Source organism: Mesoplodon densirostris, chromosome X (assembly GCF_025265405.1).
Source record: "Mesoplodon densirostris isolate mMesDen1 chromosome X, mMesDen1 primary haplotype, whole genome shotgun sequence".
Lineage (NCBI taxonomy): Eukaryota > Metazoa > Chordata > Mammalia > Artiodactyla > Ziphiidae > Mesoplodon > Mesoplodon densirostris.
In genome coordinates, this window is record NC_082681.1 from 137,233,405 (window position 1) to 137,256,671 (window position 23,267).

General features: G+C 49.6%; 1 protein-coding gene across 1 annotated transcript; it reads right to left on the reverse strand.

Moving 5' to 3' along the window:
• Positions 1-3,446: 3,446 nt before the first annotated feature.
• On the reverse strand, positions 3,447-22,137 carry CSF2RA (colony stimulating factor 2 receptor subunit alpha). The gene is made up of 12 exons (XM_060087398.1): positions 22,101-22,137; positions 17,011-17,118; positions 16,417-16,559; positions 15,309-15,432; positions 11,914-12,043; positions 11,649-11,821; positions 9,257-9,390; positions 8,721-8,750; positions 7,887-8,022; positions 6,175-6,271; positions 4,267-4,348; positions 3,447-3,542 (listed from the first exon to the last, which is right to left on the reverse strand). The coding sequence occupies exons 1-12, from the start codon at positions 22,135-22,137 to the stop codon at positions 3,447-3,449; spliced, it is 1,290 nt and encodes a 429-aa protein (XP_059943381.1).
• Positions 22,138-23,267: the final 1,130 nt, after the last annotated feature.

The window sequence follows — 23,267 nt, forward strand, 5'->3', positions numbered from 1 at the left end:
GTCTGGTCATTGGGGAGGGCAGTCTAGTCTCTCAGCCTTCTGGGCGGCACTTCCTTTCTGATGACAGGTCTTGACCTGAAGGAATGGCCCATAGGATGGGACCTGGGGCACTTGGGAGTGAGGGGGGGATGCACTGGAGAAATAAAGGGGAGGTGAGTTTCCCGGCTCACGTGCTTGATCTTACAGGTGGGTAGGTGGATGGGAACATCAGCAGTGCTTCTCCTCGTGAAGTGGGGGTGAGCTGCAGCCCCCTGGTACCGGATCTGAGGTCACCTTGACCATCCAGGAGATTTGGGAGCTGCTGTCAAGCCCTTGGTAGCTGCACTGGGAACCTTTACTCCACAGGAATCTGCGAATGTTTCAAATCAGGACTTTTTTTTTCCCTAGGTGAACCAATTTAGGGGGACTCCATGCCTCTGAAGTCACGTGCAGGAGCTGGGAGGTCGCTTCAGGACCTGGACATGCAATTTTTTTCCCTGGGGTTTTGTCAGGAGCAAATGCCGTGGGAGGGGACAGGTGCTGGGGGTACAGTTGTTGGGGGCAGGTGTCCATCTTCCTGGTGGGCAGTCTCCAGGAAGAGCACAGGGACCCACCGGAGCCTGGACGGCCCCATGTGAGGACATGTCGCAGTGTCCACCTGCTGTAAACATTCCTGTGGTGGTCAGTTCGTGTGTCCGGATGTCCAGGTGATAGCCCCACTCATTCAAACACTTACCTGGGGGTGGCTGGGAAGGTGTTTGCTAGGTGTGACTCAAGTCCACAACCAGCTGACTTGAAGTAAAGAGAAGATGCGCCATATGGCGGCGGGCCTCGTCTAATCAGGTGACGGTCTTAACAGCAAACGCCGAGGTTTCCCAGAGAAGAAGGAATTCTGACTCATGATGCCAGCGCCAGCTCCTGTCTGAAATTCCAGCCCCAAAGAAGGACTAAAGTCCTTCTTTTAGAACCCCGTGGAGAGGGTTCCTGCCAAAGTGAGATCATCCCTGGGACATGCTTCAGAGTTCCGCATCAGGCCATGGCTCTCCTTGGATACCACATTTCCTAGGACCCTTCCCTGGCAGCCCCTCCAAGGCCACACACAGCCCCGTCTCCCCTCTGCCCCCGGAACATGTCACTCACACGCTGTCCACGGCTTTCCCTGCGGTCCAGTGGTCGGCTGCCTCAGCAGGAGGGGAGCTCCATCGGGGCGTGAGTTTTCTTCAGTCTCCCCCTTCCAGTGCCCCTTGGTACCCCGTGATCCTAGGACAGAGCCCGGCGCGTGAACCTGTGCCCGGTCAGTCTCTGCTGACCGAGTGCCTCAACTGTCTATTTAAGGCTGCAACTTAGGCAGCTGCACAGCTGCCCCGAGAGGGGTCCCCAGGAAGCACATGCTCGCCCTCTGCCCTCCCACGGGGAGAGGATGCCAGGGAGGCGGCTGGCGCCCCGGGACCAGTCCCACCAGCCCAGCTGTGCCAACCTCACACATCCTGTTGGGCAATGCTCTGGCCTGCAAGTTCCTGAAAGTCTGCCTCTGCAGCCGCTGACCCCTCGTGTGAGCACAGGGGCACCACTGTGCAAACCACACAGTCACCAGGAGGGTCCAGGCTGGGCCTCCCAGGTGGCAGAGACGGGCAGGCACCTGCAGCCTGAGCCGATCACCACCGCGGCCACAGAAAGATACAGGGGCGTTAGGTGCTGAGTGCCTGGGGCATCAGTCCAAGAACTCGTTTTTTTTCCATTAGAATGACCTTAGTTTCTTTTTTAATGTTTATTTTATGTGGGAGTCTAGTTGATTTACAATGTTGTTTTGGTTTCAGGTGTACAACAAAGTGATTCAATTATATATATATATATATATATATTTTCAGATTATTTTCCACTCTATTACAAGATATTGAATATTGTTCCCTGTGTTACAAAGTAAATCATTGCTTATCAATTTTATGCATAGTAGTTTGTATCTCTTAATCCCAAACTCCATTTATCCCCTCCCCCACTTCCTTTCTCCTTTGGTAATCATCACTTTGGAATCTAAAAAATAAATGAATTTATATACAAAGCAGAAACAGACTCACAGACATAAATAACTCATTTCTCTTGAGATGTGACATCCGTGCCGTAAAATGCTCAGCTGCTGTGTCTTTCATGTGGGTGTGTGCATTCTTCTGGGCCATTTTCCAACACCTACAACCGGCTCCCCAAGACTCCAGACCTTACTCCCTTCAGACCCCCGGTTGGGAGTCCCGGGCAGCCCGGACTTCCGACCGACTGGCTATAAATCAGGGCTTCCCATGACCCGGCTCCGCAGGGTTGATAATTTGCTAAAACTGCTCACGGGACTCAGGCAAAGACCGGAATTGAAAACAGGCTTTGCTGGTTTATGATAAAGCATGTAACTCAGCTGGTTTTGACTTAGGATCCAATCAGATGGGAGGGATGCACAGGCCAGGTATGGGGAGGGGACACAGAGCCCAGGGTGTCAGGTGCGAATTCGGGGGAGTGAGGGCGGCTCTGAGCTCGCCCATCACAGCCGCTCAACCAAGCTTCCCTCCTTGGGCTCCGTGTGGTGCACAGAATCATGTCCCCAAAGAGGTCCACATCCTAATACCTGGACCCTATAAAAATGTTGCCTTCTGACAGAAGGGACTTTACAGATGTGACTAAGTCCCAGATCTTGAGATGGGGACTTGGTCCTGGATTACCCAGGTGGGTGTGATATAATCCACAAGCACCCCTTATAAGAAGCAGGCAGGAGGGCTTACAGGCTATAACAAGTAGGCACACTCTGTGTCGACTCAGTAATTGTGGTCCTGTTAGAGCAGCCACTGGACAGTCATTCCTTTCTAAACTGCAGCCAGTAGAGAAAAAAAGAGGATGTAAATCTTCTGCCAGTGGAAGCGGGCGGCGGCACAGACCCTCATCCCAGCCCCAGCGGCCAGCAGCAGCTCGGACCCCTCCCCGTGAGGAAGGGATGGTGTTTCCCTGGAGGAGCTGGAAGGCGCATCACGTGGTCAGGATCGACGAGCCTCGAAACATCCCTCCAACTACAAAGCATCTTTGCAAAACATCACATTATTTTTTAGAGTAAAAAAACGAAACAAAACAGAAAGGTAGAAAAATGCTCAAAACAATTTTTAAAAGCTACATTCAGGGCTTCTCTGGTGGTGCAGTGGTTGGGAGTCCGCCTGCCGATGCAGGGGACACGGGTTCGTGCCCCGGTCCGGGAAGATCCCACATGCTGCGGAGCGGCTGGGCCCGTGAGCCATGGCCGCTGAGCCTGCGCGTCCGGAGCCTGTGCTCCGCAACGGGAGAGGCCACAGCAGTGAGAGGCCCGCATACCGCAAACAAACAAACAAACAAAAAAAACCTACATTCAAAAAAATTAAGCAAAACATTGAAAAAACATTAAAAGAAACTGTAAAAAAAACCAACTTCCAGAAAGTCCCGGGGATACAGACATCTGGAATTCACGCATTCGCTGGGGCTTCTGTGACTTCTTCCACGGCTAAGACCTCTTCCTTGTCACCTTTTCCCACATCATGTGTAAACTTCTCCCAGAGGATCTGATGGGGAGAAGGATGGGGGTGTCAGGAGCCCCGTGAGCAGTGGCCACGGGGGGTTTAGCTAGAAATCGGAGACGGCTCTCTGTGTCAGATCTTGTAGCTGGCAGATGAGCTTGTGGGAGGGACATCTGAGCCTAGGGTACCACACATGCTAGGGCCACCCGGAGCTCAGGGGGGGTGGGACGTGGCTCATCCTGGCCCCCTGGGGTGGGCGGGACCCTGGAGGTCCCAGGGGCCCGGAGAGGGTGTGGATCGGTGCTCCTGAGAGGAGAGATGCCCAGCTCAAGAAAGGGGGTGAGCAAGCTGAGAGCTGGGGGATATGATGCCAGACAGCGGAGTCGGTAGACGTAGCCCCCGCCCCACGGAGAGGCAGACGTGATGGGTGCACCCAAGGGCGGTCTCACGTATGGGGGTGTCCCTTGTCCCTTGTCCTTTTTCATCCTGTCTGGAGCTGTCCCCTCCCGGAGGTCTGGTCAGAACCCTTTCAGTCTGCCTCCACCTCTCTCTTTCTCTTTCCCCATCTTCCGTCTCTCCTCTCCCCCCACCCAATTTCCCCAGACACAGCTTGCAGGTAAAACCCCCGTCCCTGACTCCTGAGAAGTCCAGGGAGCAGGACACGGGATGGCAGCCACTTCCTGTGGACCCCTTTGGGTGGACACAGTTGAGATTCTGGGGTCACTGTTCCCTCTTCTCCATCCTGGTTTGCCCCACACCCCATATGTACCTCGTGGTCGATTTGATGGTTATCGTTCAATTTATCTTTGATCCGTGGAATTGGCGGGAATAACCTGTGCGTCCCTAGGAACCTGGTGAGACAAGAAATGTGTGAAGAGAAGACCTAGACGTCCAATTTCCTTCCTGCACCCAAAGGGGACATGTTGTCATGTCACGTGCAAACACGCCATCCAGGCTCATTTCTTCAGAACAATTTCCTTTCAGAATCACAGAAGGACCAACTCCAGGCTTAGACCATGGAGAAAATGATAGACTCTGTGAGGGTCTTTCTAGAACCTTCACTCACTCCCTTGGGCCCAGGGATGGGAGTGGGGGACATGTCCAGTCTCCAGCAGCTTGGAGGAGTCTGGGGTCCCTGGTGTTTAAAGACCAGGAGGCTTATCCAACCTTGAAACCCACAGGTTCCAGATTGGGCCGCCTTCTGTGGATGTCACGTATTTTCAATGCTATCTTTTAACCAGCATATTCCATGGTCCCGCAGCACCCTAGTCCTGCTGCACGTTCACAGGGGCGTTTATTTTCTTTCTCACCACATGAATGGTACCTCCAGTCCTGTGACATCATCAGGAGAGGTTGTACTGAGTTGAAAGGTAGCCTCCAAAGATATATTCAACTCCTGACCCTTGAAACCTGGGAGCGGGAATTTATGTGGAAACGGGGTCTTTGTAGGTGTGATGCAGTGAAGGGTCTGAGATGAGGTCCCCCTGGAGGAGGGTGGCCCCACATCCAATGACAGGGTCCTTCTAAGACACAGAAGAGGAGAGACACAGACACAGAGGAGAAGCCCCGTGAAGACAGAGTCAGAGACGGGAGGGATGCGGCCACAAGCCCAGGGATGCCTGGAGACCCCAGAAGCTGGAAGAGGCGGGAAGGACCCTCCCCTGGAGCCCCTGGAGGGACCGTGACCCTGGGACACCTTGACCTCAGAGGTCTGGTCTCCAGGACTGGGGGAGGATGGATGCCTGTGGTTTTAAGCCTCTGGCTTGTGGTCACTGGTTCCGGCAGCTACAGGAAACTCACACAGCTTTCCTTTAAGATAAGTCTTCTGTGTAAAGCATGAGATCTGTCCCTGTTACCACAGCCAGTGACTGGGCTGCCCAAACGCCTCTTTGCTCCCAGGTCCAGTGTCCCTGGGAACAGGGGTGCCTCTCAGTTGCTTTCACAAGGCAGACCAGTGTCTTGCCTGGTCCTGGGGGACATTTAGCACAGGACGCCCAACCAAGACAGGGGCATCAGGACAGGGGCCGCAGGTGGACTCCCACAGCATCCTCACATCCTGCAGGAGGGTCTCCAGGTGCAAACTCTCCCCATGCTTTGCAGAGTGCGTCATGCCATACGCATGCAACTTTAGTCTGCATGTTCATTGCAAAGCATTTGCCCGGTGGTCACAGACCCTGCATGATGCCAGGGTCACACAACAGGAAAGATGCCTGCAGAGGTGCCCGTGGACAGGCTGATTGCAGTGGTCTGGGAGCCAGGGCTGAATAACTTGTGCTGGGGGAAATGAAAGTCAGAGGAGGAGAGACATTCTGAGAACCCCAGAAGCTCCAGGGGCTGAAGGCAGGCAGAACTCGGAGCACAGCAGAGCTGTGAGGGGTGCCCGGCAGGAGTCTGGGGGCAGGAAAGACCCTTGCTGGTTGCCAGCCCGCCTGCCACTGACGGATGGAGCATCAGAGCTCTTTCTCTCCTGTGTGTTTTTCCATCTCTCCAACTTCCTTCCCTTTTTCCAGACAAGTTTTCCTCCAGAAAACCCACACGCCAATTGGCTGCTAGGACTGCCTGGGATGTTTGCAGGCTGCCCTCTCTTTTTTGCCAGCCGATTGGGGCTGCCTTTGGAATAAACACCGGCCCCCTCCGCTGACCACCGGGATGCCCACCTAGGACGACCTGGGGTTACCTTTTGAAAAGGCAGCTGACGATCAAGCCACAGACGAGGGTCCCCAGGACCACCAGCAGGTAGACATGCAGCAGGCTGGATTCTGGTTCCACAGAGCCTGGGGAGTGAGAGGGGAACACGCCAAGTACGCCGGGGGCCGGGGCATGAGCGGTCACCACTCAGCCAGCTTATGTCCTCACTAGCTCACGGAGGAGGAAACATGCCCAGAGCAGGACGGACATCTAAGGAAAGGACCCAGTCCCGCAACTTTCACAAAAAGATGTTCGTGAGACAACACGACCCTGGGATCACGTCCAAAACACATAAAGTGATTTTAAGACACAGCAACCCAAAGACCGAGAATTCAATTTAAAAACGGACCAAAAAAGGATGAATACACATTTCCAGGCGTGCGGTTTTAAACAAAATTGCGTCCCATCTATTCTTAAGCTTTAATTTCGCATGTCATTTAGAATAAGTGCTCTTTATGGTACATTATTTTTTTAAAGCAATATGTTAATTGTCAAAAGTGCATATTCTGGAGGGGAAATGAAACCAAAAAAAGTCACATGGATGTCAGCCAAGTCTGTTTAGAGCTCTATTCCGGGAAAAGTCTGTTCTTTTTGTCTATTCTTATTTTGTTGGTGGTGGGGGGGGGGCATATTTTAAACCCATTTTTAAAGTGGGTTGTCAGTGTTTTTGTTCTTGGTTTCTCAGAATACTTTTTATGCTTTGGAGGCTTGGCCCTACTCAAATGATTTGAAATATTTTCTCCCCTTTCATGGGTTGTTTTTTCACTGTCTTCAGCGTGTCCTTTGATGCACAAGAGTTTTCATTTTTGATGAAGTCCGGTTTACCTATTTTTTTCTTTTATCTTTCCTGCTTTTGGTGTCACGGCTAAGAACCCACTGACAAATGCAAGATGGCAAATCAATTCCGTATTGCACTCAGCTGTCCCTTCCAGCTTATGAAATATTGCTGAATCCTTATTTCATTTCATAAATTCTACACTGGCAGGTATCAAAGGCATTGATCTTGGATCAGAAAAAAACAACAACAGCGTATGCATGCTGTGCTTGCTAAAACACTGAAGGTGTTTGAGACTGCATGTAAGGGAAGGTAGACTCTTAAGTATCAGATTGGCTTTAGGGCCAAACCATTATATTCTTGCCAACTAATCAAAGTTAGAAGGAGGAAGGCAGTAAAATCTGTCAGGCTAGGGCTTCCCTGGTGGCGCAGTGGTTGGGAGTCCGCCTGCCGATGCAGGGGACGTGGGTTCGTGCCCCAGTCCGGGAAGATCCCACAGGCCGCAGAGCGGCTGGGCCCGTGAGCCATGGCCGCTGAGCCTGCGCGTCCAGAGCCTGCGCTCCGCAACGGGAGAGGCCACAACAGTGAGAGGCCCGCGTACCGCAAAAAAAAAAAAAAAAAAAAATCTGTCACGCTAGCCCTCACCCAATTAGAAAGAAACAGAGCCAGTTTGGATGTGAGCTGTATCCTGACCAGAGGTGGACCGTGATGGCTGTCTGGCGTGACCAGGAGGGATGGGTCATTTCCTCGTGGGGCGGAGGCTTAGGAAGGCTCTTAGTTATTCTTAAAGGGTCCCTCTCACGAGCCCTTGCTGTTGCCAGGGGAACAGTGTTGCAGGGGCCGGTGGACAGGAACCCCTCCCAGAATGGCTCAGAGATGAATTCAGGATGCCAGGATCTGTCCAGTGATGATCTTGGGACACGTACCAAACTCAGCTGGCTGACTCCAGGCACCCCAGTGGGCTTTCCGGGCATCTGCCGTCCTGATCTTCACGGTATGTTTGGCTCTGAACCCTGGTCTCGGAAAGCTGTATTTATTCCCCGAGTCACCAGACACCACAATCTTTGGAGAAAACAGAAAGTTAGACAGAGGTGTTGTCTGTGTTGAGAAACAGAGTGAGGGTGTCTTTTCAGTTGCCCAACTGAAGTGAAAGATTCAAAGCCACACTCTCCCAATCTGGACATGAATCTGGTACTTTACGTCCTGAGAACTTGGGAGGAATGCTTAAGGGAATAATGACAATGAGTGATTCTGCCATTTTCTGAGTAACCACTCCTGGGGTTGCTAGGATCATAAGTATAGAAGCAGAAATGATTCAAGAGCTACAGTGGATATGAACGAACCCATGGATGGCTAATGTCCCTGTAAAGGATGTTAAGAGGACCAAGTTCAACTTCCTCATCGGACAGAGGAGGATACTGAGGTCAGAGTGGTGGTGAAACTTAGAAAAGATCAATAAAAAGTACTTTGATGATCAACCTCGAGAGGAGTTTTGGAAGAAGATATCATCTCCTTGACACTCCAAGGAATATTTCCTTGACGAACATGGATAGAAGAGGGAGACCCCATCCAGGGGGCTACTGGGGGGTGCCCCTATATCATTGACTGGACGGTACTCTAGGGAACCTCCATCCTCTGGTTTTTACCCCGTCCCCATCCTGGCCACCACTGGACCAAGTTTGCAGTTGGCATGTGTCCGTTGCCCAACATTGTACACTTAAGCTACAAGGGTGATATTTTGGGTCAGAGTTGTAACTCACCAGTTGATTTCTACTGCTTCCGGTATTACTCTAGAAAAAAAAAAAAACCCAAACCAAAACAGAATGTTTATTTCTCTTCATTTTGAAGGTTTTTCATAGTTATCATCCAATCTCTCCCTTTGAGTGCAGTCAGGAAAAACCGAAACAGTCAGGGCCCAACAGAGGGTTGAGCTCCTTTTGTCCCCCCTAACCTACAGTGGACTCCACATAGAAGGATGGAACATGTCCACAGGAGGGAGGGTGCCCCTGTTCATGGCTCCTTCTAGAACCTCAGCTGGAAATGGATCCTAATAAGAATTCAGGTGGGCTTGGAGCAGAGGTTCCTCCTTGTCTGCACTGGGTCCAGGTGGACATAGGGAGAGGGTTCCTCCTTGTCTACACTGGGTGCAGGTGGGCTTGGAGCAGACCCTGGATTTTCCCAGATGTTCACCCATTCTGAGCCCACCTCATGTGCCCCCCATTCTCACGGTGGGTCATGGGGGTGGCTGCCAAGCTTCTTGAGGCATGGTGCCCTGCTTGGAGCAGTGTCCACTCACCTGCCTCTGGATGTCCAGCTGGTACTGGAACTCCCTGATGGACAGTGTTTTTCGGGTCCTGGGCTTTTCCCACCGGATGAAGCAGTGTGATTTGTTGCAGTGCACGGTGATATTGGTGGGTGGGTTGTATTGCTCTGTAATGAGAACCCAGCAGACACCTCTAATCCAGAATGCTTCCCCTGGACCACAGAGAGGAGACCCAGTTCTGCCTTCCCAACATTGATGGTAGCTCACCAAGGTCACTGGGAGGCAAGGGTGGGTCTGAGTGTTGGCTCTTGGGGAAGATGATCAATCATCAGGCCGCCATGTGCAGAAGGGAGGAAGTTTGGGTTCAAGAAGACCTGGGGAGACTTCCTTGGTGGCGCAGTGGTTAAGAATCCACCTGCTGATGCAGGGGACATGGGTTCGAGCCCTGGTCTGGGAAGATCCCACATGCCACAGAGCAACTAAGCCCATGAGCCACAATTACTGAGCCTGTGCTCTAAAGCCTGTGAGCCACAACTACTGAAGCCCATGCGCCACAACTACTGAAGACTTCACGCCTAGAGCGCGTGCTCCACGACAAGAGAAGCCACCACAATGAGAAGCCCCTGTGCCATAACAAAGAGTAACCCTCGCAACTAGAGAAAGCCCACGTGCAGCCATGAAGACCCAACACAGCCAAAAATAAATAAAAATTTTTAAAAAGAAGACCTGAGGAGGTAGGTGGTGATGGGTTTGGAGGGCAGGAGAGAGGCTGGTTTGAGATGTTTTTAGCCTTAAGAGGCCTGGACTGTCTTATGGGGTCAGGGAACCTGCAGGTAGAAGGAGGGGGCTGGCGTTCAAGAGAAGACATTGTTTGGCATACGGGAGTATCTTCAAGAGACCAGCCTGCAGCAGAGCAGTAGAAAGAAGAGAAAGAGCTGGCAAAAAAAAGAAGAAGAAGACGTGAATTCACAGTGGTCCAGGTTGGGTGGAGGGGCTTGGACTGTCAGATCCTAAGGAGAGAAAGAGGAGGTGGCATCTGGGTAGATTCAACTGGGTGTACACTTGTCCTTGTAGCAGGTTACCCAAAGGGAGGGAAGGAGGGAAAGATGGGGGCTTGGAGGAATCGGGTCCACATGGAGCTAGCAAAGTTATGGTTTCCAAATGGGGGAGTTGATGCATGTTTGAAAAGGTCAAGGAACTTTAGTGGCCTTCATCGCTGAACAGATATCCAAACAGTGACCCCATGACGGTGCATGCCAGCAATCAACAGGATGGAAGTTCTGTATCTGACTGCATTTTGATGGGCGTCTGTTCCATTCTAAAAGCTGAGACTCAATTCTGTTGTGGGACACTTTGAAGGTCTGTTTGGACAGCTTGGCTGTGTGAAGCTTCTCTTGTGACTGTGAATATCATTGACTCCACATCCACATTGAGTAGATCTGATCGTCTTTAACTTTAGAGATGAGATGCTCTATCCCTAAGATACTTACACTGGATTTTCCAGCTCAGAACAAAGTAAGGGATATAACTCTTTGGGCCTATCATTGTGATCTGGACTTAGGATTCTGCACCCAGTTCTGATGTGTGGGACTTCCCTCTGACCCCCAACACCACCAAGCAATTCTCTGACACCAGCTGGGTATCCTACAATTCAACTCAATTCTGACACTATCTACCTGGAGGTAGCATCAGATTCCACAGGTGAAGGGCTCAGTCCTCCCACTTCAGATGTCAATTCCAAATCCAGGTCATCACCTGTGCTTCCAACTGACCTGCTATAGATCAAAGATTCCCCTGACCTCCTCCGTGGGTTTGATTAATTTGCAAGAGAAGCTCACAGAACTCAGGAAACATTTTACTTACTAGATCACTGTTATACGATAAAAGGACATAACTCAGGAGCAGACAGACAGAAGAGATGCATAGGGCAAGGCATGGGCAAAGGGTGTGGAGCTACCATGCCTGCTCTTCTCGGGTGGTTGTCTCTCTAATTTGTGGACATGTTTGATTGAGTAATTAAGGATCTTGAGATGAGGTCATTCTGAATAAGGTGAGCCCTAAATCCAATGACTGGTGTCTGTATAAAAGGAAGGGAGGGAGATTTGTGATATACCAGGAAGATGGACATGTGGACAGAGTTTAAAATGATGCATCCATAAGCCAAGGACTCCTGGCCATCACCAGAAGCTAGGAAAGAGGCATGGGAGCAGAAGTTCTTTCAGACAGTCCAGAAGGAACTAACCCTGTCAATGCCTTGATTTTGGATTTCTGGCCTCCAGAACTGCAAGAGAATACATTTCCATTGTTTTAAGCCTCCCAGTTTGTAGTCATTTGTTACAGCATCTCCAGGAAACTTATGCAGATTTCAACGCAAATTCTGTCGGACCTACTAGGCAGTGGTTAAATCACAGGTGGTTGCTCTCACCTATTTCTTTTAACAACAAAACCGAATCGAAGAACTGGATTCCTGTTTCTTGGCTGGTACCGTTAACCAGGAAGTAACTGTACGAAGTTAATCCTGAGAGGTCTTGGAGGTGACATCCCACATGGGTTCCCGAGTCTTTTAGGTAACAAGGACATTCTCTTTCGATTTTTTTCCTGTAAGATTCCAAAGTGTTCAGAGGATAATCAGGGCATATTTCTTTCTTCACTGTATTTCTCAGGGTTGTCTACATGAGGTCAACACTTACTTTGAGTCTCTTATATACAAAAAATATTGAACGTCATTGGGCGCTGCTTGGCCCTTGGCCCAGGTGCAGTTCATGAAATCTGCATTGTAGATAAGACAGGAGAAGTTTTGGGCAGCTGTGCCCTCCGCACCTGGGAAGAGACAGAAACAAAATAATTTGTATGTGGAGTTTAAAGGGGGATGGACCGGATGGCTTCATGGTTCAAAGAAGAATCAATACCAATTCTTCTCAAACTCTTCCCAAGAAGAGAAGAAGAGGGAACACCTCTAAACTCATTTTCTGAGGTCAGCATCACTCATCACTCTGATACCAAAGCCAGAAAAAGACACAAGAAAAGAAAATTACAGACCAATATCCCTAATAAGCATAGATGTAAAAATCCCCAACAAAATGTTAGCAAACCATATCCAACAGCACGTTAAAAGTCAAATTTATCCCTGGGATGTAAGAATGATTCAACATACGCAAATCAATCAACGTGATGAACCACATTAACAGAGTGAAAGTGATAAACCACATAATCATCTCAATAGATGCAGAAAAAGTGTTTGACAAAATTCAACATCCATTCAGGATAAAAACTCTCAACAAAATAGGTATAAAAAGGATTTACTTCAGCACAGCGAAGGCCAAATATGAAAATCCCACAGCTAATGTCATACTCAATTGAGAAAAACTGAAAGCGTTTCCTCTAAGATACTGTACAAGGATGCCCACTCTCAACACTCCTATTTAACATAGTACCTGAAGTCCTAGCCAGAGCAATTAGACAAGAAAAAGAAATAAAGTTATTCAAATCAGAAAGAAAGAAGTAAGATGATCTGTTTGCAGATGATATGATCATATACGTAGAAAACCCTAAGACTAAACAAAAAAAATTATTGAAACTAATACATTTAGTAAAGTTGCAGGATACAATATCAACATACACAAATCAGTGGCATTTCCACACAGTAACAATGACATAGCTGAAACAGAAATTAAGAAAAAAAAATCTCATTTACAATAGCAACAAAAAGAGTAATGTACCTAGGAATACACTTAACCAAGGAGGTGAAAGGCTTGTAAGTTCTATGTTACAAGACATTGATGAGGGAAATGAAAAAAGACACAGATAAATGGAAAGACACCCTGTGTTAATGGACTGAAAGAATTAATAGTGTTAAAATGTCCATACTACCCAAAGTAATCTATAGATCAATGTGACCCCTATCAAAACCCTAATGATAGGCTTCCCTGGTGGTGCAGTGGTTGAGAGTCCGCCTGCCGGTGCAGGGGACGTGGGTTCGTGTCCTGGTCTGGGAAGATCCCACATGCTGCAGAGCGGCTGGGCCCATGAGCCATGGCCGCTGGGCCTGCGCGTCCGGAGCCTGTGCTCCGCAGCGGGAGAGGCCACAGCAGTGAGAGGCCCACGTACCGCAAAAAAAACCCAAAAAACAAACAAACAAACAAAAAAACCCAGTGACATTCTTTAAAGAAAAAGAAAAAGCAGTCCTAAAATTCGTATGGAACCACAAGACTCCAAATAGCGAAAATCATGTTGAGCAAGAACAAAGCTGGAAGCCTCATGTTGCCTGATCCCAAGATATATTACAAAGGTACAGTAATTAAAACTGTACTATGATGGCATAAATGTAGACATAGAGATAACTGAAACAGATTAGAGAGCCCAGAAATAAATCCCCACACTTACGGTGTACTGATACTTGATAAACCTGCCAAGAACACACCAGGGAGAAAGGATTAGTGTCTTTACTAAATGATGATGGGACAACTGCATATCCACATGCAGAAGAATGAAATTGGTTCCTTATCCCACACCACACACAGAAATCAAGTCAAAATGGATTAAAGACTTAAATATAAGATCTGAACCTGTAAAACTCCTAGAAGAAAACATAGGGAAAGAACATCTTGACATTGGTCCTGGCAATGATTTTTTGGATTTAACACCAAAAGCACAGGCAACAAAAACAAAAGTAGAAAACTAGAATTGGATCAAACTAAACACTTCTGCACAGCAAAGGAAACAATCAACACAGCAGAAAGCCAACCCATGCAATGGGAGAAAATATTTGCAAACCATATGTATCTGATAAGGAGTTAATATCCAAAATATATAAAGAGTTCAAGCAACCCAATAGCAAAAACCAAATTTTTAAAAAACAAATAATCTGATTAAAAAACAGTCAAAGGATCTGAATAGACGTTTTTCCAAAGAAGACATCCAAATGTACAACAGGTACCTAAAAAGATGCTCAACATCACTAATTGTCAGGGAAATGCAAATTAAAACCACAATGAGGTATCACCTCACACCTGTCAGAATGGCTCTCATCAAAAAGACAAGAAATAACAAGTGTTGGCAAGGATGTGGAGAAAAGGGAACCCTCGTGCCCTGTTGGTGGGGATGTAAATTGGTGCAGCCACTATGGGAAACAGTGTGGCGATTCCCCCCAAAATTAAAAGTGGGATTACCATATGATCCAGCGATCCTTTTTATGAGTGTATATTCCATGGAAATAAAATCTGGATCTCAAAGAGATATCTGCACCCCCATGTTCACTGCAGAATTATTCACAGAAGCCAAGATATGGAAATAAACTGTTTGTGTGGACAGATGAATGAATAAAGAAGATGTGATATACACACACACACACACACAGGAATATTATTCAGCCATGAAAGGGAGGAAATTCTGCCATTTGCAACAACATGGATGGACCTGGGGGGTATTATGCTAAGTGAAATAAGTCAGACAGAGAGAGACAAATACTATATGATTCACTTATATGTGGAATCTAAAGAAAACTCATAGAAACACAGAATAGAATGGGGGTTCCAGGCGCTGGGGAGGGTGGGGAAAATGGGGAGATGTTTGTCAAAAGGTACAAATATCCAGCTATAAGATGAGTAAGTTCCAGGGATCTAACGTACAACATAGTGACTATAGTTAAAATACTGGATTGTTCACTTGAAATTCACTAAGAGAGTAGATCTCCAGGGTTCTCACCACAAAAAAAAACCAAAGAAACAAACAAAAAAACCTACATGACAGGATGGATACGTTAATAGCTCAATTGTGGTAATCATTTCACACAGTATACATACATCAAAACACCAAATGTGGGACTTCCCTGGGGGTCCAGTGGTTAGGACTGTGTACTCTCACTGCTGAGGGCCCACGTTCAATCCCTGGTTTGGGAACTAAGATCCCACAAGTTGTGCAGCATGGCCAAAAAGATTTAAAAAAACAAAACAAAACACCAAATGTACATCTTAAATATATGCAATTCCTATGTGTCAATCCTATCTCCATAGAGCAGAAAAAAGTGGGGGAATGTACCCTGATGCTCATGTGGGGAGGAGAAGAATCACCACCATGTTTTCCCTACCTGGGTTCAGGTAGACCAGTGTTTCTGAAATTCGTCTTTGGTTGATATTTACTTCGACAGTGAGCGTGACTCCCCCATGGAGAGAACAGTCCTGAAAGGTACACTGACATTCGTTGTCTTTGACCTGAAAAGATGTCATCAGTCAGTGAATTAAGAACCAGTCTTCTTTCGTTACATCCTGATGTTTGCTCCTACCCTGACCCTGTGATGACATCCACCTCCCTCTGTGACATCTCCCCCAGGTACCTTCTTTGGGAAGACACCACCTAGCAGCGTTCAGAAGGTCAGAATAGAGCTCACCTTTTTAAAAAAAAATAAATTTATTTATTTTATTTATTTATGTTTGGCCGCGTTGGGTGTTCGTTGCTGCGCGCAGGCTTTTCTCTAGTTGTGGTGAGCGGGGGCTCCTCTTCGTTGCGGTGTGCAGGCTTCTCATGGTGGTGGCTTCTCTTGTTGTGGAGCACAGGCCCTAGGTGCGAGGGCTTCAGCAGTTGTGGCATGCAGGCTCAGTAGTTGTGGTGCACGGGCTTAGTTGCTCTGCGGCATGTGGGATCTTCCTGGACCAGGGATCGAACCCGTGTCTCCTGCATTGGCAGGCGGATTCTTAACCGCTGTGCCACCAGGGAAGTCCCAGAGCTCACCTTTTAATATGAGAGCCCTCATCCCTTTAAACTGTATGGGAACTTCACACTCTCTTTTATGGGATTGACTTTTCTTGTCCTGTCTCATACCCACCGTTCTCTCACAGGTGTCATGTTTACATTGTATCCAAGTCAGTCTGTTTACTTTATTTCCATTGAACAGGCAGAGCTAATGCTATTTCTCTCTCAGGATTAAGTCTTGCAGATGGACCAACTGAGCAAAAGGCTGCCATTGCAAGCAGCCAGGAGCCCCCAGGTTAATTGGAATAGGGATGCCTGAGGGAGGAATGGGGTTCTCTCAGGGAATCAGCCCTCTGGACACATGTTGGACATGAGCAACACTTTGCTGGTGCACTTGGAACCGTGAGTCTGTGATGTGTCCCAATGTCACACGTATGTTTCTTATTTGTCCTGCTTGATGAGAGCTCTACAAAGACCAGTGACTGAGCACACCCAATCCATCTTACCTTTTTTTTAATCTGTCCTTTCTCCTTGTGAATCAACACACATTCCCCATAGGTAGCGTTTTCCTGGCAGTCCCAAGTTAATTTTGTCATCTTTGGGTCAAACTTCACATTTAGACTGGAGTTCTGTTCCACGGTTGGAAGATCTGAAACATACAGCCTCAGGAGTCAGAAACTACTCTTCTCCCGTCTCCATTCTCCCTTAACCAAGGCGTCTCCCATCTTGTGAGCAGAGATCAGGTCTGGGAATCACTGTCCCCCTACCCCTCTCACATCCTCATCACCCCCTACCCCTTTCCCACCTCTCCTTCCTGCCCTTTCTACAAGGGGAGATGTCAACAAAGCAGGAAGCAGCAAAGGCTATTTATTCAGATCCTGCCATAGTAAAGGGAGTCGGCCAACATCACCTGTGTCTGCAGAATGGGTGGGGGAGAATTCACATCCCCAGAAGGGGGGGGAACACAACAGGAGGCGTGATGCTGGTTGACCGTTGCATATGAGGATAAAATGAAATTAGATGCAGGCATTGGGATGTGTCCCCCAGAACCCAGGGTTGTGGGAATGGGAGCAACAGGAAGAGGTCAAGCACATTCATACGTTTATCCCAGTGCTCCTGGGTCAGGAGGAGTGAGGGGACCAGCAGCGTGGAGAGCAGAATGGCCATCGCCAGGGCACACATGGGGCTGCCCGAAGGACGTGGAAGTGCTGGGGGAAGAGAAAATCAGCTTTCATGAGGGTCTGGACATGGAGACCAGTGATGTTTCCCTGGGGGGATGTCCAGGGAAAAAACACAGGACTCTCTCCAGGGTGATGGTCAGCATGGTGACCTGGCCAGCCTGGGTCACTGTTGGCGACAGAGGGTCCTCAGGCTTCAGTAAGCCTCAGAGATGGCCCCAGAACCAAGAGCCTGTCCTCAAGCCTGAGCACCAGGTCCAGTCTTCCCAGTTACCCTCTGAATCACTTTGAGCAAGCTGCCCACCTGCCTGGTCTGTAACCTGGTGGCAGGGGTGGGGGGGTGGGGGGATAACTCCCAAGTCAAAGGCAATGAAAAGCCATGTACCACGCCCGAGGATGGGGCTCCTTCATGCAGTGGGAGACCCTTGGGAGACCCTCCACCTGAGCCTTCAGCATCCTTTCTCCAGAGCCTGAGGATGAGGGTCGCTCCATGCAGTGCATTTGGGGAAACCCAAACCCTGAGTCTCCAGCGTGGTTATCAGAGTCTGTGGATGGGAACCCCTCTGTGCTGTGTCTTTCTCTCTGACCTGAGAGACTGTAAGCCCCCAGCCATAGCTGTTTCTCTATCCCCAGAAATGCGTCCCCAGCATATGGGTATCAGGGCGCTGGATACACATTTTACAAATTGAGTGGATTATTTCTCCAGAGCAGACTGTGCTAAAAGCAGGTATAGCCCCTGGAGCAGCTGCTGAAGTTGGGAACAGAATAGCAGGGATGGTCTATGTAAAGAAAATATGAGCCATTTATATACATATATACATTATTATATAATTCCCCTATGTATTAATTATAAAATCTATCTCTTCAGTTATAATATATATCTTCATATAAAATTGTATATATAATGTGAATTATAGAGAAATAAGTCATGTTTGTATGAATATGAACAATTTTATAAATAATATTGATACTTAAGGACATTCTGACCCTTATTTATATTATCTTTATGCTAGGAGACTCTCTCTCTGACACACTTTTTTTTTTTTTTTTAAATATTTATTTATTTATTTATTTTTGGCTGTGTTGGGTCTTCGTTTCTGTGTGAGGACTTTCTCTAGTTGTGGCAAGCGGGGGCCACTCTTCATCATGGTGCGCGGGCCTCTCACTGTCGCGGCCTTTGTTGTTGCGGAGCACAGGCTCCAGACGCGCAGGCTCAGTAATTGTGGCTCACGGGCCCAGTTGCTCCGCAGCATGTGGGATCTTCCCAGACCAGGGCTTGAACCCGTGTCCCCTGCATTGGCAGGCAGATTCTCAACCGCTGCGCCACCAGGGAAGCCCTCTCTGACACACTTTGATCCCTTCATTATTCACACCCGATGAGGGAAGTTGATAAATGAGCAGAAAGACAGACACAATATCAGACAGATGTCATGAGTTTGTAGGGGCTGAGCGTGACGTGGATGTACAGTTCCCCACGGAGCGTGGAAACCGGGGAGATTTTCCTGCCCCCCAAGAAAACTGTGGCCTGTGTTACTTTCCTTGTGCTCCTGTAGCAAATTCCCACAAACTTGGCATTTTATTTTTTAATTTTTTGATAAATTTATTTTTATTTATATTATTTATTTTTGGCTACGTTGGGTCTTTGTTGCTGCGTGCGGGCTTTCTCTGGTTGCAGCGAGCAGGGACTACTCTTCATTGTGGTGCGCGGGCTTCTCACTGCGGTGGCTTCTCTTGTGGCGGAGCTCGGGCTCTAGGTATGTGGGCTTCAGGAGTTGTGGCGCATGGGCTCTAGAGCACGGGCTCAGTAGTTGTGGCGCACAGGCTGCTTAGTTGCTCCGCGGCATGTGGGATCTTCCCGGACCAGGGCTCGAACCCGCGTCCCCTGCATTGGCGGCTGGATTCTTAACCACTGCGCCGCCAGGGAAGCCCCAGACTTGGCATTTTAAAAACTCCGCACTTAATCTCTTGCAGTGCTGGAGATCAGAAGTCTGACAGGGTCCCTTTGGGGTAAAATCAAGGAATTGGCAGAGAGCTGCTTCCCTGTGAAAACTCCACAGGGGAACGTGTTGCCTTGCCTTTTCCAGCTTCCGGAAGCCGCCTCCTTCCTGGGTGCATGGTCCCCCTCCATCTTCAAAGTGCGTTAGTCCAGCCTCTTCATCATCACAGCACTGCCTCTCTCTTATAAGGACACTTGTGATGACACTGAGCTCAACCAGATAATCCAGAATAATCCCCCATCTCAATACTTTGCACTTAGTCCTGTCTGTCATGTAAGGTAACATAGCCAAAGTTTCCAGGGATTAGGACATAGGTGTTTTGGGGGACGTTTTCTGTCGACCATACGGGGATCAGGACGTGGAATTCGTGGCTCAGGCCACGGCTACCACATCACAGTGATCATAAGATGCTTTGGGGGGCTGCCCTGGTGGCGCAGTGGTTAAGAATCCGCCCGCCCATGCGGGGGACATGGGTTCGAGCCCTGGTCCAGGAAGATCCCACATGCCGCGGAGCAACTAAGCGGCCTGTGTGCCAAAGAGTGGCATTGCACTCTTTGCCTGTGTCACCCTGGGTGACTTTGGCATCTATTGTACAAGGGGGGCCTCCCGACTTCCGTGAGCCATCTCCACCAGCAAACACCCTCCCCTGCACCCCAGCTGCCTTCATACGCGCAGTCTCCCTGGCCTGTGATCACCTGGACACCCCCTCTCGGAGACGTGTTCATGAGTGTCCCAAGCCTGCTGATGCTCCACAAGCACCGGACACCCTCTCCTCACACCCCAGCTGCCTCTGCTAAGAAGCCGCCAGCACCTCCTACGTTTAATTCGCTGTTTCCATGAACGCGCCTCCTATCCCACCTCCTCTGTCGAAGGCTGGACTGGCTCATCTATTGGAGCCGGGAAGGGAGGAGGGAGGGAGGGAGGGAGAAAGGAAATAGATTCCCTGAACCTTCACCATCTCCTCCTGGCTGGATCCCAACAGTGGAGGGCCCCACCCACTCCCTTTTTCAGGTGTGCACACCTGGGCCACCGCACACCCGGAGACAAGCACCCAGCCTCAGATTCCTGCCCCCAACTCCCCCCACCCCGCCCCCTGGGACCTCACTTGCTATCAGAGAGGAAATAAAAGCCACAGACCAGACCTGTTCCAACTTCCCCACCTGACTGACATCTCCTGCCCTCCTCCCACGGTGGGAAAGCACCCAGCTTCCTCCACCTGCGAACGGGACCCTGGACCACCCAGCTTTCCTCTGGGTCTTGTCCCCGATCCTCTGTGCTGGGGCCGGGGCACCCTCCAGCTGCACCCCAGAGGCTCTGGGAGAGGACCTTCCTGGGTCAGTGCACGCCCACAGCGACTCTTGCCTTGCCTTGATTTTCACATCCGCAATTTGTGCAATGCCCTTGCAGTCTGAGCTGAGTTTCACTTAACAGGACGGGGGATGGGCCGCGGAAGGGCCACAGTCCAAACATCTTAGTCCTCAGTGGTTACAGCACCTGCGTTCATCACCGGACCCTCCGTCCCGTCAGCTTCCTGGGTGCACTTTTCTCCTCCTCAGTGTCTCGCTTCGTCCCTGCCTTGGGGAGGGGGGTGGACACGCAGCGGGCACCCAAGGATACACACTATCTTAGACTGATCGACAGCCTACAGCCTGGTTCCCCATTCAGCTTCCTCTCAACTGAAACTCCCTTGGCTTCTTGCTCATTATGATGGGGCAAAACGAGAAACTTCTGTAAACTTGACTTAAAAAAAAAAAAACAACCGAGTTCTCCCACACTACAAAGGGACACAGAAACCCACCCAAAGGTTGCTGCTTGCAATCATCAGTTCATCGCAGCCCCCGGCTCTTGGTCGAGGATGCTGAGAAACCTCCAGAGGACAATTCTCGCAGAGCGTGGGATAATCAGTGCTATGATGTATCATGTTCAGACATAACCTGGTTTAATTCTCGCCCCCGTCCTATGAGGCGGCTCCTGGTACCCTCACAGAAGTGGCTGGAAGACCAAAGCCGCCCAGTGAAATCTCATTCTTTTACTTTCTTTGTTGCCTTGATTTTTTTTTAAAGTCGAGGCAAAATTCACATGGTATAAAATTTGCCCTTTGAAAGCGTACAGCTCAGCAGCACTTAACACATTCGCAATGTTGTATATCCCACCACCTCTATCTGGTTCCAGAACCTTCTCAACCCTCCAAGAGGAGACCCCGACCCCATGAGCTGTCACTCCCCATCCCCTTCCCCCATCCCCCGGACACCATGAACCCACTTTCTGTCTCTGTGGATTTGCCCGTTCTGGTTGTTTCCTATAAATGGAATCATGCCATATTTTGCCTTTTGTACTCACTTTCCCTCTTCTTTTGGTTTTCACCAGGCTGGGTTTTCTTTCCTCTTTTAAAGATTTCAGCTTTCCACAGATGTCAGCTGGAAAGACCTTGTCTCAGAACAACCTCTCTCACATTCGAGGCACACAGGAAACACCTTACAGGGGCGTGGGTCCATGGGTGACCCCTGCACAAGCTGGCGTTTTGATCTCGCTGTGGCTCTGGGGGTACCACGCACCACTGTGATCGGGCAACACACAGACACAGAATGCAACGCCACCCTCTTCAACAGCACCTGTAACCTGGCCAGGCCACCCACTCCGCAGGACACACAGCTCCACGAAGGCGTCCCACCCGAGCCTTTGGACTAAATCCAAGCCACGTCCCAGGCACAGGCTTATGCGGGGAACTCCACAAACTCCCACTGCAAGCTGACTGACTCCCCAGGAGTCATTCAGATCTTAAAATGCAGCTTCACGTGCTACGAGACGTACCCATCACCGGTAACCATCTTCACCTGGGTGCCATTCACCCAGAAGCTTTTATTGCCCACCCTCAAGTTCTCACCCACCTGGAGCACCAGCTGCCTGGAGCAGCAACAGAAGCAGGAAAAGGTCCCCTAGTGACTTGACACTTTGGAGGACCCCAGGATCAAGGGGACCGGACTACCCCACCGTACCACGCTCGCCCCTGCCAACCTGTGTTCCTCCATGCTGCTGCCTGAAGCTCCCACATCTGGCCGATCTGATAACTAAGTCTCTTCCTCGTCCGAAAGCAAGTGCCCAGATTGCACGACAAGAACGTTTCAGCTCAACATCTTCCTTTTTTTTTTTTCCTCCTTGATTTCCTCCCCCGTCTGTGGTGTTTCTCATTACAAGGAATTGGGAAACCTTCGTGGTGGAGTTGCCCCCTTCACCGTAGATACAGAGAAGGTCACCTTCCCTAAAGTCCAAGCAGGTGGCCCATGAGGTTGCCCAGACCAGCTACCAGGTGGGCCTCTCGTGTCACTGCCCATTTTCATCATTGACGTGGAGAAGGTCATCCTCCTAAGAGTTGGACCAGATAGTTCACCAGGTCTTCACAGTGGCCACCATGGTGGGGCTTCATGTCTTCGGTGGAGGACACCCCCTTGCTCACATTCACAACCAACCCAGTTCCGTTCAATTCAATTCATCAGAACGTTCCTGAGTATCCCAGGGATTTAAAACCAGCCAGAGTGGGTAGGAAGTGGCTTTCCAGCTCATGATGGGACAAGGCTGAACAGAAGGGTCATGGGGGCTGGGGACACCAACGCAGCACTGGGTGTCCCCAAGGAGGGTCCATCACATGAGGGGTTGGACAAGAGCGGGGGTGGGGTTTCATGGGGAGTACATCCTGGCTGTGAGGGAGAGATGATGTCTCCCAAGCTAATGGGGGCTTAGGGGCTTCAGAAATGCAGGAATGCTGGTACAGTTCAGAGTTAGGGAAAGAGTAGGTACTGGCAAAGGGGATGGAGCTGGGGGAAGGCTCAGTCCTGCCATGTTTAAGTGGCTTCCCTGATGAGCCACGAAAGGTAGGCGTCCATCAGGGAGTTGGATGTAGGGCTCAGCCTCAAGGGAGACATCTGAAAATCTGAGCAGTGGACGTTCTCCTGAGCTTTCCTTCCGGGCAGGACTCCTGTTCCTGATTCTTACAGGATTTGAGTGGCTGCAGAATGAACACACTTGGGTAGTAAAGAGTTACCTCAGCAGCCCTGGGTGGTCCACACCCTGCCCACTGCAAAGAAAGGTCTGACCCTTGACCAGCTCCTAGGAGGTCACCTATGAAACCTTGGAACATCCTGCCTTGTTTGCCTAGAGCCTTGGGTCATGCCCAGTGGTCTGTGT